Source organism: Meriones unguiculatus, chromosome 3, assembly GCF_030254825.1.
Source record: "Meriones unguiculatus strain TT.TT164.6M chromosome 3, Bangor_MerUng_6.1, whole genome shotgun sequence".
Classification (NCBI taxonomy): Eukaryota; Metazoa; Chordata; class Mammalia; order Rodentia; family Muridae; genus Meriones; species Meriones unguiculatus.
The window spans coordinates 99,313,578-99,331,588 of record NC_083351.1 but is presented as its reverse complement, the minus strand read 5'-3'; the positions used below and the strand labels follow the sequence as shown (position 1 = coordinate 99,331,588).

Below are 18,011 nucleotides of genomic sequence, written 5' to 3'. Positions count from 1 at the left end.
AAAATGATGCCTGAAAATGCTATGCTGAAATAGTACTTTGTCTGCTAATTAAAAAATAAAACTGTAAGCAACAGGTGAACACAGACCTTTGGAGAAGATTGGAAAAGGTATGTATGAGGACAGGTGGGTCTTCAGAATAAAAAGGGATGGTGGTAGGGAAAACTGTGTGGTACATCTCTACCAAAACAGCAACAGAAAACTGATCACAATGAAAATCCTCCTCCTCTCCCCTTCTTGGAAACATTTCTCTTAGGAATCCTCAAATGAGTAAGGTGTCTATGGAATATATCTCAAACAGGGCATGCACAAATGAAGGGCATTGATGATAATACCAACATGATGGCCCACAGGCAAACAGACACAAGCAGTTATACTGGCTTTCTTTGTAAGCACATAAGACCAAGTGAGTCAGACTGCTCTGAAGCTATTGAAGTTCCACAGTTTTATCTTTCCCAGGATACCCTTCTCTCCAGCCTAAAACACTCCATGCATTCAATCTGTAAGCAAACCTGCTAATGCTATATTAAAGTGTCCACTAGATGAGCATTTTTCTTATATGATTTATCATACTGAGTACTGTGGTAGTTTGAATAAAAATGGCCCCCACAGGCCCCATTAGGTGTGGCCTTGTTGAGGTAGGTGTGGCTTTTAGGAGGTATGTCACTAGGGGGCAGGCTTTGAGGTCTCAGATGCTCAAGGCAGACCAGCGGCTCAGTTACTTCCTGCTGCCTGTAGATGGATGTAGAACTCTCAGCTCCTTTTCCAGCACCATGTCTGCCTGCCTTTGCCACCATGATGCCCACCATGACAAATAGACTAATAAACCTCTCAACTATAAGCCAGCCCAACTAAATTAAATGTTTTCTTTTATAAGAGTTGCTGTGGTGTTTCTTCATAGCAATAAAACCATTAAGACAAGCACAAAACCCACAAAATGACACCACCGTAAGAGTTGCTAGATGAACAGAATTCTAGACTTACTTGTCATTTTTAATGTGTTCATAAAGGCGCTTAAACTGGCGGACCTGGAAGGATAGGATCCCCATCAGCACAACGACCATCAGTAAGAATGGGTAAATCCGCCGGTGGACTAAGTTCTGCATTTCTGCAGTGACACCTGTAAAACCAAAGACAATTTTATTACAGCAAAAGAAAATGTACTAATGAGTCTACGGGCTAAGAACGAGGTCTGGCCTTTCTCTAGGAAAAGGCATCTCAGTGCAGGAGAAAAACTTCCAAAAACATTCTGCTAGCCTCAAAGACTAACACCTGCTTTTCTCTTCTGTGAAATAAGGGAGAACAGGTAGGTGCTAAAGAAATTTCATCAAATACAAATATCCTGGATTCCAAAAGGAGTTGGTAGTGTCATTTTTGTACTTCATCCATGCCATCCTTTAAAAAATTAAAATACTGTGCTTATATAGAAAAGGGGACATGGCTCATTGGTAGAGTACTTGCATAGTCTGTATGAGGCCTTAATTTTAACTCCAAGCACTGAAAAAGAATAAAAAAACAACTGTGCCTAATTAATGAAAGGTCTGACTAGGAATGCCATATAGTACCATGCGTGGACACCATGAACAATGTCCTGGGTTTGATTCCCAGCACCACTACATAAAACCAGGCATATTGGAGCACACCTATAACCCAGTATTGTGGTTTGATAAGACTCATGTGTTCGAATGGGTGGCCATAGAGAGGGGCACTACTAGGAACTGTGGCCCTGTTGGAGGCCGTATGTCACTGGAAGGGGGGTTTGAGACCCTGCCCAGTGTGGCACACTGTCTCCTTCGGCTGCCTGTAAATTAAGAAGTAGAACTCTCAGCTCCTTCTTCAGCACCACGTTTACTTGGATGTTGCCATGCTTTCCACCATGATGGTAAGGTACTAAACCTTGGAGACTAAGCCAGCCCCAATTAATGTTTTCCTTTGTAAGTGTTGCACTGATCATAGTGCCTCTTCACAGCAATAAAACCTAACTAAGACACCCAGCAATAGGGAAACACAGGAAGGAGAATCAGAAATTCAAGGACAACCTTACCTATACAGCAAGTTCAAAGGCAGCCTGAGACCCAGCCTTCCCATGCTCCCAAACTCAGAATATAAACAAACATGTATTTACTTTTATGGTAATTAAACGACTTGTTTCAACTTTGAGCTTGTGAGTTTTGGCTTTTCTTTCAAATAGGGAGGCTTTAAAGCCTGAAAATGTGTTTCAAAGAAAGTAGGAGCCTCACAGTTAGTTTACTCCAAATGTCACTGCCCTGTTGTGATGATAGACCATGTACTCTGGAGCCCAGCAAAGCTTCAATCTTCCTCTCCTAAAATCTACAGTTTGGGGAAGATGCTCAATCTATGAACCTCAGTTTTCTCATCTCTATACAGGGGTAGGGAGATGGGCTATATAATAGAGGACTGGGTCTGACCCTTGAGTCCACATGAAGATTGACATGATGGTCCTGCTCCTGCTTGGAAAAATATTGCTGCAGAGGCAGAAGCACAGATCCCTGGGTTCAGTGGGTAGCCAGCCTGGCCTGAAAGGCAAGCTCCTGGCCAGTGACATACCCTGTTTCAAAATAAGGTGGACAGTACCTAAGCAACAATATCCTAAGATGATCTTACACACACATATACACACACACAAAATAATAATAATAAACAGTAACTATATAAAGCACCAAGACAGTGCTTTATTATTCATTTTGTTCATTTACTACGATAACCCCTTTTGTTAAAGAGTTCCCCTGGGCCCAGGGCATAGCTCATGCCTTTATATCAGTACTTGGGAAGCAGAGACAGGCTAATCTCTATGAGTTTAAGGCCAGCCTGGTCTATAGAACTAGTTCTAGGACAGCCAAGGATACACAAATAAATCCTGTCTTGAAAAACAAACAAGAACAACAAAGAGTTTCCCAAGAGGTACATCAAAATTTATTTTTCCCTTTTTCATTGAGACAGAACTTGATGTATAGTGCAAACTGGTCTCAAACTTAAGATCTTAAGGCTTCAGCCTCTGAAGTGCTAGGATTACTAGGCATGCATCCTATGCCATCAAAAAGAAATTTCTAATACACATATGAAAATATTTATCTCTGTAAGTCAAATTGTAATTCTTAAGTCTATATACTATCAATGGGAAAGCTGAAATATACCCCAATAAATACAAATATATATATATATATATATATATGAAAAGACAGTAGAATATTTCAAACAGCCAAAATGGCAACAAATTCACATTTTGTTAACCTAGTGTTTGTTTTTTTAATGTTGTAAAAAATGTACTATTTGAAAGGTCCATATCAGCATTACCTACCTAGTAAAGGAACCACGCCAGAAGCTATGACATACGGTACACACAGAGAAAGCAAGAGCACAGAGATCACTGGGGCTGCCAGCTTACGAATGATATAGTGAAGGTCGATGTTACGGATGCCATTTGCGTAAACCTGAAACATTGAAAAGCAGTGGTTAGGGTGTGAGCCATTGAGGGTTACTAAGAAGGGCAAAGGTTAGCTAGAGGCAACTTAAACATTTGTAGGCCTGGAAATGACCAGAGAAAACATTGATAAGCTTTATTATGTACTCCGTCAGGCTTTCTAAAAGAGGATCTCATGTAGTCTAGGCTGTCCCTGAACTTGCTGCATAGCTGAGGATGGCCTTCAACACATCATCTTCCCGCCTTTACATTTCAAGTACTGCAACTGAAGGAATGCAGCAGCAGACATGGCTATTAACTAGCCCTTATCTACTGGCTTATAGGTTCTCTAAAATTTTGTTAATCTTTCCTAATTAGCTAGAATTCAAAGTTATCTCTTTAATAATTATTCATTTTCAGGTCATAAACTTATTTTAACAGCCATAATATGAGAAAAAAAAAACTGCCTCCTCTTTTGAAAAGGAGAAAGAGTCTAGGTGTTGTGGCTCAAGCCTTTAATACCAGCACTATGCAGGTGATACGGACAGATCTCAGAGTTCAAGGGCAGCCTGGTTTACAGAGCAAGTTCCAGAACAGCCAGGGCTACACAGAGAAACCCTGCTTAGAAACCCGCTCCCATCCAACTCCGAAAAATAGAAAAAGAGGCCAGCAAGTTGACCAAGTGCATAAAGGTGCTTGCTATACCCTGATGACCTAGTCAATCTTCAAAACTCGCATAGGTGTGCACGCTCACACATGCAAACACACTTAAAAAAAAGCTATATCTGTACATTAATAAAAACAGCTCAGATAAGCAGAAACATGAAAACTAAAATCCCATTAGTTAAATACAACCATGACCCATTTCTGAGTATCTTTCTCTGAAATTGGCTCCTTACCTGTTCAATGACAGTTTTCAACCACCACTGAGGGCCCATAAGAGTTATAGCTGCGATAATTTTGGCATGCAGCACTCCCAGTGCCCAGTCCTATGGTGAGAGAAAAACCAAGAACACTTACACATCTTCACTGATATCACAAGTAGGCCTAACACAAAGGCTGTTTAGTTTCAGAACAGATGCTGCCCAGGACTGGTAACTTAGCTAAGCTTCTGACAGTTGATAGCTTCGTTGATAGCTTCTGGGAGACAGAGTGAGTTTTCTTTAACAGCTCTACCACTGCTGGGTAAAGACCACATACCCAAGAGTATCTGAGCAGCATGTATTTGATAGACTTAAGATTTCCCCCTACAAAGGATACCAGGTTGGATACCAGTTAGGGAAGGGGGGATGAATCTGGGAAGAGTAGAAGGAAAAAATGAATATTACCAAATACACTGTACAAAACACTCAAAGGACTAATAAAAATGAGGAAGAAGATTATTACGTAAAGGCTCAGTTGATACTCCTATATCTTTTAGAAACTTGAATTATTTTCTCAAAAAAAAAAATATAGAAAAGCCTGAGCATTAATGGAGACCCCAGGAAGCAAATAAAATAAATGCTATTAATTTAACCAGCCATGCTTATTGCTTCTCCTGTGATACTAGTATGGACTGAGCTAATTTATGTTATATAATAAAACATTTTTGGCATAAAGAAATTATTCCAAGGCTTGTGATCAAGCTCAGGCATTTGTGGTTTTCCTGAGCTTGTTTCCAGCTCCAGACTGTTTTCCATTCCCAGTACTGCTGAAACCAGAGTCCTCATCGTTCCTTACCTACAACCTCTCCCCTTTGGTTAGCCAGTAACTACCCTGCCCCTCTCACTCCACTGAGACATTTTAAACAATGTACATCATACCCTACAAGACCATACTCTGCTTAGACCCCTAAATCTTTACCATGTTATGAAATACCCCTTTAATTTTTTTTTTCTTGATTTCATTACTTATTTAGGCAGATGAGGAACAAGTGCATCCCATGGCATATGCACGGTCAAGATACCTGTGTGGGTCAGTTCTCTCATGTGAGTCCTGGATTCCTGGATAGCAAGCTCAGGGAAGAGCAACATTTTAATCCATAAACTATTCCAAGAAAGGGATTTATGTGGCCTTCACATTTTTTCTCTCTTTCTTTCTTCTTTCCCTTCTTTCCTTCCTTTCTTTTCCTCCTTCATTTATTTATGTATTTATTAATTCACCTTACATCCTTGTGTTAGCCCCATCCCTCCTCACATTCCAGTCCCACCCTTCCTTCTTCTCCACCACACCCCTCCCCTACTCCTCAAAATACATGAATGAAGAGCTCAAGCTATAACAAGACCTTCCCATCTACCCCAGCTTATCAAGTCCTATCAGAGCTGAGCATGCCCCGTGGCTTGGCAAGACAGTCCCTCCAGGGGGAAAAACTGAAAGCCTTTTATTTTAAAAGAGTAAAGGGCATTATTTCAACAACTTTACAGGGGTTCCTAGAATAGAAAAAATAATCTTCCTAAAACAACTGCATAAAATAAACTGAAATACTCAAAGATTTTTTTTTGAGCCTACATAATTAGCAATAATCATGAGGATAAAATATATATATTTACCTGCCAAGGGTAGAAAAGAGGAGTCTGGTCAAGAGGGACCCTCAGAGGAGCAACGATAACCAGCTCAAATAGAAGCCCCAGGAGCAGTGGGACAACCCCGGCCAACAGCACAGCAACTATCAAAGTCTTCACTATCTAGTAGGAAATAAGATACAGGATCACTAGCAAACCTTCCTTGGTGATAAACTCTATTCTACTTTCAGGCTTGTTTTCCTCTTTGACCTGATGTCCAAAAGGGTACCCATACTATTTTAAACAACTTATCCACACATTTTTATGTTATACATTTCAGTGAAATTTTTTAAATGCATATGTATATATGTGAGGGTGTCCCTGCACAGATAGGCACCCATGTGTACACATGTAGATGGAGGCCAGAGGACAATCTCAAATGTCATCTCCTCTTTTGAGAAAGAGAACTTCATTAGCACAGAACTCATCCATTAAACAAGACTGATCAGCAGTGAATCTCAGAAGCCTCCTATTTCTGCCTCTTCACCACTAACATTACAAGAACACATCACCAGTGGGTTCTGGGGAGCTTGCTAGGCAAGAGCTTTACCACCTGAGTCAGCCTCAAACCTATTCTGTGAACTCATTTAAATGTTTGAATGCAGAGCTTGAGCTGTAACAAGACCTAATAATATGACTACAGATTGTTGCTATAAAAGGAATTTTCCCCCCAAAATTTCATCTACTGTTATATACAGTTAACAAAATGACTGTTGTTTTCCTCAAAATATCCTTCTCATTTCTTGACCTTTATCTGCCAAAACACTGGTCCCATGACAACCTAGTTCATAAGCTTATTTGTGATCCTTCACGTAAACTGGTAGCTTGCTCTAACTCTAGTTAAGGTAATTCATCAAGCCAATCAACATAACCTAGTTTTTTGATGAAGAAAAAAGCTACCATCTGTTCAATACATTAGCAGCTATAGCTAGTGTATTAACAATGCAGTTTTAGAATTTGGATTAAGTAGCAAAATTTAGAATAAATTGATACAAAGTAAAAGGAACTATAAAATACTAACAATTAAACCAGTCTTTAAAATGACTGTGGGTTCTGGTGACTTCTTTTTAAGATGCCATCAGTGGATACAACTACTCTAACATGTGACCAAATATGGTAGTGGTGGAACACATACCACCTCTTTTCAAAGCACTTGTCAAGATATGATAAAACTACCAAATAAAACTAAACTTAGCTGGTTTCTGTATTTTAAATATAGTTAAGTGGCTTATTACTCTATGGACTAAGTAGCAATTAACCCTCTCCACTCATAACTGCAATAAATCTCTCACTACAGACATAGATGTTATCAACACGTAATGAATGTACCATGATGGAAAAGTGAAATATGCTAGTCTGATTAGAACACCCTACATATATAGGTATTACTAAGTTAGCACATGGTACCAAATAATATGTGTAAATAATAAGTAATCAAACATTAAAATGGTTTCAGCATAAATATAAATGTATAAAGTCAGATACAAAACTCAGGGCTGATTACCCTAATGACTAGGCAGAAAAGTACCCTGCCGTATTTACCAATGTGTACAGGCATTTTTTCCACAATCAGAAAAGGACACCCTGTCATACCCTGTGTGAAATCAGGGATTTGAGAATGACTCCTATTACTTGTGTGTTTGTATCTCCAAAGGTATTTTCAGTAATTCTTCATTATTTCATGGTATCACTTGGCAGTACACTCTCCTATGTTAGCTCTCAAGTGTGTCTGGGTACAGACCTATGGTTCTCAAGTGAAACAGAAGGTTACTATCTTAAAGGAATATGACTTCTGTTTTTTGGTTAGTTGGTTGGCTGGTTTGTCAAGACAAGGTTTTCTCTGTGTAGCCTTGGCTGTCCTGGACTCGATTTGTGGACCAAGCTGGCCTCGAAATCACAGAGATCTGTCTGCCTCTGCCTCCCTGAGCACTGGGATTACAGGCCTGCACCACCACACCTGGCTTGAAATATACCTTTTGATTAAAAAAAACTCTCCTGAAAACCAGTGACACAATAAGAAAACTAACGGGAAACACCCGTTAAAGCATTTACTACCCTCAGCAAGATCAATCTCTTGTTACAAAAACATACCATGAGAGACCACTCTTTAACCTTCTGGAAAATCACTCTGCGTCCCTGCGGCATCCAGGCCACCAGCACGGTCACCGCCCTTATGGTTAGCCAACACACATAGAGACCACAAGCAGCAGTGTACAGCTCATGGATCTTGGCGGTCCCCGTCCAAAATGACATTAACCAACGGCCAGCAAATACTGAAAACAGAAAGGCTGACAAATGAGACATGTGGCTAGGTAAAGAGAACTATAATCTTGACATTCTTTAAATATTTTCATATCAGAATAAACAAAAACAACAAACAGCTCTTCAGGAAACAGAATTACTTGAATAAGGAACACCCAAAAACCATGAGCTGATTATCCCAGAATAGGCACCCTGACCTGCCATGCCATTTACTAATTTCTTCTGGCCTGGGAAGTTATAAACATTGATGCTTTTATTATTACCAACTAAAATTATTATGATAATAGGATAAAGAGAGAAATTTTCTATTATTTGTGCTGTCAATATTTTATCTAGGAACATTACAAACAATTTGGGTTAATTTTCTTCCAAGTGATACATTCATTTGCACAGAAAACTCAGCTTTTTAAAATAAAGTGGGCACAATAACATTTCAAAAGACAGCATCAAGGAATACTGCCTAAACTTCCTTTAAAAAAAAATCAACATCAACACAGAACAGTAAGACACAGACTTGAGATGTTCCTAAAGGTTGTTAGTTTTGCGCTTTGGTTTTTGTTGTGAGACGGGTTTACAGTATAGTCCAAGGTGGTCTAAAGATCAAAAGCAATCCTCCTGCCATGGTGTCCTGAGCACTGGGCTCTCAAGTGTGAATCACAGCACAGCTATTACATAGTTAACTGCTCAAAAAGTTTTGTTTTGGGGGAAAGTTTCAAGACAGGGTTTCAGGGTTTCAGGCTGTCCTGGACTCAATTTGTAGATCAGGCTGACCTCAAACTCACAGAAATTGCCTGCCTCTGCCTTCCAAGTGCTATAATTAAAGCCATGTGCCACCACACCTAACTGTGCATATTAATTCTAAAACACCAAAATCACCACAGATATTTAGTGCTCTATATTCCACTTTGTCTCTGAGTTTTTTTTAATTATTTTTACATTTAATAGCCAATATCTATTTCCTCTCTCTCTTCTGTTTTCCCTCTCCCCTATTTTCTTTCTCTTCCTCTCCCTCCTCTTAGCTTCTGTGAAGACAGGGGTAGCTTTCAACCCATCAGTTAAGTTGGAGCTGAGAGGCAACCTATGGGAAGAAGCAAGCCCCCATTACCCTCAAATGTGCACTGTTAAAGCTCTTCTGTAATGAACTGAAGTTACTCTTTTTACCATGTTAGACTAAAGAGAAATGTTTAATACCAGTATTAAGTGACACTGAATTACTCATATTACTAAATTAAAGCATTAAATTAGTTTCTTCTTTTATTAATTTTTTTTTTTTGAGAGTTTCTTTGTGCATCCTTTTCTGTCCTGGAACTCACACTGTAGACCAGGTTGGCTTCATACTCAAGAGATCTGCCTGTCTCCCATGTGCTGGGATTAAGATGTTCTATCATTGCCCAGCTTTTATTAATTTTTTAAATTCTGGTAAAAATATGAAAATGGAACATGAAAGCCATGAGTATGTTCACATTATGGCTAGGCAGTAAGCCAGCTATGATTTGAGAAGGATGAGGAACTTAAAGGAAAGTCTTAGAAGATCAGAAGTCTTCATGTAGAATGCTTAGCAAGATGACATCTGTATTACACATGTATGTGCCCATTCCCTAAGCTCAGAGATCATGGAGGGAGAGGGTGTAGAAAGCGCCAACCACCCACAACACAGGACTGCCACACTTACAAATTCACAGCAGCTATGTTTGCTGGTATAAGATCTCAACAAGATCAAGCCAATCAATTTCCAGCTTGGAGTAGGAAGGAGTTCATAAGTCCCACCCCTACCCCTATCTGGGTGATTATGGACAGCTGATGGCTAGGAGGGAAAAATTTGTTTTCTTTAAGGGCTGTAGCTCCTGAGAGGTTGAACCACTGTCTACAGCAGTGGTTCTCAACCTTCCTAGTGCTGCAACTCTTTAATACAGTTCCTCAAGTGACCCCCCCAACCATAAATTATTTTATTGCTACTTCATAACTATAATTTTGTTTTGTGTTATGAATCATAATTAAATATCCGATATGCAATTCCCAACGAGGTTACGACCCACCGGTTGAGAACAGCTGATCTAATGGAAGGCCCCATATCCAACAGTACATGGGCAATACTAAATGGACTGGACTGATTATTAACAACTTTTTTAATTTAATTAAAAATAAAACAGGACACAGAGTTGGGAATTTAAGACGTGAGGAGATCTGGGGGGAGTTAGGGGTAAGACTCAATAAATTCTCAAAAAAAAATTCAGTAAAAATAATCTTAAAAGTCTCCACATAGAAATGAAGGTTAAAAAAAAAATCACAATTTCTTCAAATTAAAAATGATTAAAAAAATGTTTTCTTCTTTTTTTCTTAGGTTGCTGGGAAGATGGCAGACATTCAGACGGAGTGTGCTTACCAAAAGCAGCCTACAATTTTTCAAGACAAGAAGCATGTTTTGCTGAGAGAAACCTGTAAGCAAATACTCCCTCAGTACTACAAAAACATTGGTCTAGGCTTCAAGGACCCAAGGAGGCCATCGAGGGCACCTACATATATAAGAGATGCCACTTCATTAATAATATCTCCATCCAAAGTTGAATCCTATGTGGTGTTGTGACCAAGATGCAGATACAGAGGACCACTGTCATCCGCTGGAACTATCTCCATTACATAGGGAAATACAATCGCTTTAAGAAGTGCCACAAGAACGTGTCTGTGAACCTGTCCCCCTGCTTCAGGGATGTACAGATCGGAGACATTGTTCCCTTGAGAGAGTGCAGGCCCCTGAGCAAGGCTGTGGGATTCAATGTGCTCAAGGTCACATGGTTGCTGGCAACAAGAAGCAGTTTTATAAGTTCTGAGGGGACTGGCCTACTTCCTTAGAAGAAATAAAGTTATCCAACATCTTAAAACAAAAAGTTTTCTTTTTTCTTTTTAAAGAAACATCACTTTAAAGTAATTTTACTGGCCAAGTGGGTGATGCATGTCTATAATCCTAGCACTTGGGAGGCGTAGGCAGGTGGCCTGGTCTATGAAGTGAATTCCAGGACAGCCAAGACTACACAGAGAAATCCTGTCTTGAAAAAAAACAAACTAAAACAAAGAATTTAATTTTAGTATCCCAAGTTGTTCTTTCCCAGCCTTATAACTTGAGACAAATATTTAACACAAATTTAATAAAATTATTAAGTTACTATTATAATCAAGACAATTACTCAATAAATAATGCAGTGGTTAACAGCTATCAGCATGACTTGGAATGCTTGAGTGGGTATGAACAGCAGGAGTCAAGCTACTCTTTGATTTGTCACTGGTTTTGTACTCCACCCCACTAAGGGCACCTTTGGAGAAGACAGCAAACTACTATATTCAACCAGAGTGGCTTACTTGTTCAATGAAGGAACACTGTTTGGTTGACCTTGCTAACAAGGTCAGTGCCAGCGAAGAGCAACATTTGTGAAATCCAAATCTGAGTAAATACTTTAACTTTATAAACTTTTTTACATATCGACTGCAAAAATATATTTAATCTTACAAATGACTTTGAAGGCCAACAACATGATGTACTATGAAAATTGAGAGGCTGTAGTGCTGTGCCCTGGAATAAACTTATAACTGTTTCTGGAACACCTATGCAGTCTACCCAGACGAAGTACCCCAAAGGGATCAACAGCCTTGGAACCAAACATAAGACTATTTCCAGTTTTTATCTGATATACTGTTTTGAGAAAAGTGTCTTAACATTTAATGTCTAAAAGCTAGAATAAACTCATACCTGGTAAAGTAAGGCAGATGAGGCTGGCTATTAGTAATGTTATGCACATGAAGACAATCAGCAGAAATATCTGCAAGGCAAAATGGAAGGTTCACAAGTGATTTACATGTTCTCAATATATTCCGATAATGGTCACATAATCCACATAATACTCCCACTATGAAATCCTGCCATTGCACAAGATACATGCCTGTACTCCCAGCACCAAGGAGAAAAAGAGATAGGATAGAGACGCCTGCACCTGTGCTTTCAGGGGAGGGACACAGCCTTTGGTAAATGTTCATTTTCACATGACCAGATAAACCCACAAGAAAGAAGCAAATACATTTATACTCAGCAAAATAAACTCACTAAAAATGAAGTATAACAAATTGAAAATATCCATCATTCTAAACTCAGTAGCAGTGTCTTTCAATTAGAATGTGTGATATGGTGAGAGACATCTAGTTCTACTCTGTCCAACAAAGCAGTCACTGACCACGTGGCTATTGTGCTTGTGACATGTGAATACTATAATGTAATAACTGAATTCTAAGTTTTATTTTCATTAACCTCAACTGTAAATACATGTAGCCAGTGGCTTCTGTACTGGGAAGTACTAATGAAACACAGCACATGGGGAAGTTGGAGACCCCTTTCCTGGGGTAAAAGTCCACTGTACCTCACTTTCTACCTTTCCCAAGATCAGAGGGCGGAGTTTTTGATGAGAAAAATTACAGTTTTGCCTGCCTAAAGAGCCCTTAGTGATTCTGTTTCTGATGTGCTCCACCACCCCCATCCCTGGCAAGAGGGTCAATGACCAGAGAAAATAAAACAGGCCCTCAATATGAGGTCTGCTTTTAAGATTCGCAGACAAACTGAAGAAAGACCTTCTTGTTTCCTTCATCATTCTAAGCAACATTTTCTAGAATAAGCTGAGTAAGAACAGATGTGTTTCTCAATGGGGCAAGAAGCACAAAACTGTGTGCATCAACTAGTGTATCCATGATGTACAAGGCTCTCTACTTGGCTGTTGCGTACCCGAGAATCCTGTGTGCCACTGCTTCCCTGCCCTTACTCTCTCCTCTACACATATCACATCCTCTAAGTATATTCAGTTACCCGCAATTACCATGTCCAATGTGCCCTTTCCTGGCATATGCCTGGAATGCCCTTCCTACTTTCCATTTTAATCTGCTTTTCCTCGCAGCATTCAAGACAGCTTATTTATCACCTCCTCCATGACAATTTCCATGCACTTGTACTAGAAACCAGTGTTCCCCACCCCAAAGCAGTCACAGCACCCTTAGTAAACATCTTCTTTGAGAACCCAAACTACTGTTTGGTTTTGTTTTTTAATCTCCCAAAGTAGTCTGAAAAGAGTTTCAGGGCAAGGACTGCATGCATGATCTCTTATAGCCCTCGCACTCATCAAAAATATCATAGACACTTGAGGCACGTTTACACAATGACTCCATATGACGCAAAGGTAATACAAAAGATAATATCTATTTTTACAGAAAAGGAACTAAGAACTAGAGATTTAAATAAACTATTAAAGTTCCAAAGTGATCATACTCACAACCTTAAACCATTATAAACAAGAGATCTGAAACCTAACAAATGGCATATAAACAGTACTAGCTATCAGAATAAATTTTTGACAAGAGTTTGAATCACAGACTGGCTGCTAGCTTCAAGACGATGGAACAGGCTTATCTTTAACCAAGCTGGTCTTCAGTTTCATTAGCTATTAACAGTAAATGGCCACCTACATCTCGCATATGCCAGGTCCTTAAAGACATACTGGACACAGTAAGCTAGAACTGGAGATAACTGAATATATTTAGGAGATGCCATATGCAGAGGAAAGGTGAGGGCCAAGGGAACCTGTGACAACAGTCAACACTCTAGGATGGGCAGGAGCCAGAGTGGAGAGCCTTGAAAGCATATGTGCACTACTCCATCTTTGCCTTACAGAAACACACTTCTGTTCTGATCAATTGCTGTGAGTGGACATGAAATCAGCACACAGTAACATGGCATTACAGTTCCTGACATACGCTGAAACATTATCCTTCATGCTAGCTTCTAATTTACAAGCTTTTTCTCTCTCTCTCAAAAAAAAAAAATAAATAAAGTCAAAGGAATCCTAACCTCACATACTGCCCATTTCCAAAATCTATTAACCTTATTTTGAATATGTATGCCCCGAGAGTAATAAAACAGGTTTCTTTCCAGGAACCATAATCATAGCTACACAGCACTATGTATTAATGGCACTAAATAACAGCACTAATTCTCATTTAATGAAAGAAAAAATAATAATAATTTACAGAAACACCAGTCTGTATGAACTCACCCTGAGTGGGAAATTTAAAGGCCGGCGGTAAGGCTGAAAGCCGACAGGGCCTCCCTGCTGCAGTATGGCTTGGTGGGCTGCATGCAGGCCCTCCCCAGCAGGAACAGCGTTGTTGTTGCGCGCAGGCTGGTTATTGTTGACCTGCTGGTTTGCACTGTTCTCGTTGTCTTCCTGGTCTCCCAGTAAGTAAGAATGAAGGTCCCTACACAGAAGTTACAGCAGTGAGTCTCATTTCAGAGTGACAATGACAAGTATGTCATTTTCTTAAAGGGTAGAAAACATGTGGATTCTATCTCAAGCATTGCTCCTGCTACCTGGACTAAATGCTAGTGTTTGCTTCAAATAAAACCCAACTCTGTTAGTTAGCTTGTGGGACACTCCAGAAATTGAGCATATTTTATGTTTTTTTACCTAACATCTGAGAAAACGTCAGTGATTTAGAGGAAAGCACAGAGTCTTCACAGAGTAAGAACATTTGTCTTCTCTCCTAATGTCTGCTGTGTCTCCTGTGCAAGTTACAGATCAGTTCAGACAAGAGTAGTAACTAAGGAGAAGGAAGGTGTTCAAGTCTGCATCCCACAGTAATGTACCACAGTGTGCCAAATATTTCAGAAACTTCCATATCTCATGGACTTAAATCAATGCAGCTCAATAAATACAAATGTCTCTGGAGGTTAATTCTTATCATTAACCTGACAAGAACTAGAGTCATAGGGCTGGCCAGTTTTATATCAACATGACACAGGCTACAGTCACCTGGGAAGAGAGAATGACAATTAAGACCAAGGACCATGCATGAAGATAACTTAGAACCCCTGTAGAGATGTAGCCCATGGCAGCTCAGTCTCCAAGTGGGTTCCCTAGTAATAGGAACAGGGACTGTCTTTGACATGAACTCAGTGGCTGGTTCTTTGATCACTCCCCCTGAGGAGGGAGCAGCCTTACCAGGCCACAGAGGAGACAATACAGCCAGACCTGATGAGACCTGATATGCTAGGGTCAGAAGGACAGGGAGGAGGACCTCTTCTGTCAGTGGACTGGGGGAGGGGCATAGGAGGAGATGATGGAGGGAGAGTGGGATTGGGAAGAGATGAGGGGGGGCTATAGCTGTGATTCAAAGTGAACAAAGTGCAATCAGTTAAAAATAAATTAAAAAAATAAAAAAAGAAAAAGAAAGAATATACCCTGTGGCCTGACCTATGGGCAAGCCTAGAGTGCATTTTCTTGATTAGTAATTAATGTAGGAGGGCCCGTCTCACAGAGGGTGAGTGGCACCCCTGGGGTGGGTAGCCGGGGATGGATTATAAGAAACTGGATGACATGGCCACAAGGACCAAGCCAGTAAACAACATTCCTTTATGGTCTCTGCATCACTTCCTGTCTACAAGTTCCTGCATTGAGTTCTTGCCCTAACTCCCCTCATTGATAGGCTGTTACCTGAAGGTGTAAGATGAAATAAGCCATTTCCTTCCCAAGCTGCTTTTAGTCATGGTGTTTTATTATAGAAATGGGAACCCTAACTAAGACAGAAACCGAGGAGACAGGTTTCCTTCACTGGAATGCCAGTGAAGGAATATGTACATTAGGCCAAGGTGGGAAGACCCATCCTAAAAGTGGGTGACAGACTCCCCCTGCATGCCAGGGATCCTATACAGAATAAACTGGGTAAGCAAGTTGTACACCAGCATCTCCCCTCTCTGCTTCCTAAATGTAAATTTAATGTGAACAGAAGCCTCAAGCTCCTGATGCAAAGAATTCCCCACCACAAAATAAGGCAAAATAAACACTTCCTTAAGCTGCTTCTGTTGGGTATTTTATCACAGCAACACAAAAAGTTAACTAAGTAACAAACACTATATCAAACCTCAGGAAAGTTTCTTTACCTGGTTAAAACCCCTAAGAAAAAGGTATGTTAGTCTGTCTTTAAGTGCACTGCATTTTTTAACTTTTAGGTTAACGTGTATAGGCACTATAGCATTCCCAAATAAGCACACCATGTAGTCACTCCAATCCCCTTTACTTGCCACATCTAGCAGCACAAGAGGAGCAGCAGTGAGCCTGCACAAGAGGGGATAGGTGCACATACCATCCTTGAAAGGGTAACCTGCAGACAGTTCTCAACCATTTATTAAAACTAGGGTTTTCTAAGTTATTTATACATGTACATGTTTGTATCTGTATGCCACATATGTTGTAGGTGCCCAGAACCAGAAATAGTGTCATATCACCTAATTGGACTCACAGACCATTGTGAATCGTCTGACATTAGGGAAATGAAGTGAGTACTCTGGGAAGAGCAAGCACTTTTACTGCTGAGCCACCTCTCCAACCTCTAAAACTAGGTTTTGCTGAGTAGAACACAGAACGCACTTCCTTCAGGAAGGTTATACAACAAGATGGGCCATAACGGCATATGCCTGTATGCTCAGCACTAAAAAGACCAGGGCATAAGGACTCTAGGATTGAGGATAGCTTTGGTAAGACTGTGTCTCAAAAATTAAAAATAAAATATGGGGCTGGAGTTGTAACTCAGTGGTATGGCATTTGTACCATGTGCATGAGTCCCTGACTTCAGTGCCCACAATCAGAAAAAGGGAAAAAGAAAGGTTACAGTATAAACACAGACAACACTGATGCCCAGAGGCAGCTGCCATACTCACAGCAAGTATCCAGCAGTAACAGTCCATGCACGCACTAGCCCCTTCAGCCACTGCCTCGTGTGTCCCTGTTCCAGCAAAGCTGGCAAGACAACCTGCAGCAGGAGCAGCTCAAGAGACAGTTCACTCACCGGGGCATCACTACAATAGTTACAAAGAGGCAAGTTTATGACACGAGTCCTATTTTCATTGTAACTTATAAAACATCTAATCAGATTAAACAAATCTCCAAAGAAAAATGAACTTGTCTTTACTGCCTTTTCTCCCATTCTCTCTCCAAGTCAGTGAAGCTATCCTCCTAAGCCCCATGGAAACTGTTCCTGATGCCTTGGTGTTCACTTGCACTGTGAGAGCAGGGTGTTACAGAGCTGCCCACCCTTCCAACAGCTGCCTTCCCTTTGCCTCTCCAGTCTAGAAACACAAGGGCCCAGTTTCATCCTCTTTCTCAGCTAAGCTTATTCTTTGTGTGATTGTGACTCATCCGGCTTGAATACTACCTTCACCTACTACTGACATTTCTTCTCTAACTCCAAACTTGTGTATCTACAGTGGAACTCAGTGCTTCACACTTGATGTGCACTATTCCACTTACAACCAAGTATCCACCAAACTATTAATCCTGCTCTTCCCACTTTCACATACACCTCAACAACATGTAACTCTATATTATCCCATGCTAAGAACAGAATTTTTGATTTCTTGACTTCGTTATAGCTCACATCCAAACCGCTAGACTCCTTTTGACTCTTAACAATATTATCAATCCTTACTGCTTCTTAGCTTCCATTGCTACCTCCTTCATCTATACTCCTTCCATCTCCAGTAAGATCATCACACTATCTTCCTGACTAACCTCCTGCTTCTAACTTGACAGCTCTCACTCTATCTCTGATCACTAAGGAGCCACAGTGATCCTTATACCCTTCTACAGCTATCTAACTCTTCTAGAGCTATCTAACTCTCTTGACTAAAAGTCAAAGTGCCTATTACAGTCTACAAAGAGGGGGATTTAAATGACTTCTCTGATTAACTACTTTGCTTTTTCCTGCTT

The 18,011-nt window shown here is 40.2% G+C and overlaps 1 protein-coding gene and 1 pseudogene across 2 annotated transcripts in view; one reads left to right on the top strand and one right to left on the bottom strand.

Annotated features, from left to right (window-relative positions):
• Marchf6 (membrane associated ring-CH-type finger 6) overlaps positions 1-18,011 on the bottom strand; it is a 69,603-nt gene that overhangs the window by 5,018 nt on the left and 46,574 nt on the right. The window contains exons 18-25 of one of the 2 annotated variants that reach the window (XM_021651759.2): positions 16,964-17,101; positions 14,304-14,505; positions 11,963-12,032; positions 8,050-8,246; positions 5,947-6,081; positions 4,318-4,407; positions 3,317-3,449; positions 982-1,117 (exon numbers count right to left, since the gene is read on the bottom strand). In XM_021651759.2, coding sequence (XP_021507434.1) covers positions 982-1,117; positions 3,317-3,449; positions 4,318-4,407; positions 5,947-6,081; positions 8,050-8,246; positions 11,963-12,032; positions 14,304-14,505; positions 16,964-17,101 — 1,101 coding nt within the window. The remainder of the gene's footprint in view (positions 1-981; positions 1,118-3,316; positions 3,450-4,317; positions 4,408-5,946; positions 6,082-8,049; positions 8,247-11,962; positions 12,033-14,303; positions 14,506-16,963; positions 17,102-18,011) is intronic. The other variant, XM_021651760.2, reaches the window with a different exon arrangement.
• LOC110557406 (small ribosomal subunit protein uS17-like) lies at positions 10,574-11,048 on the top strand (annotated as a pseudogene).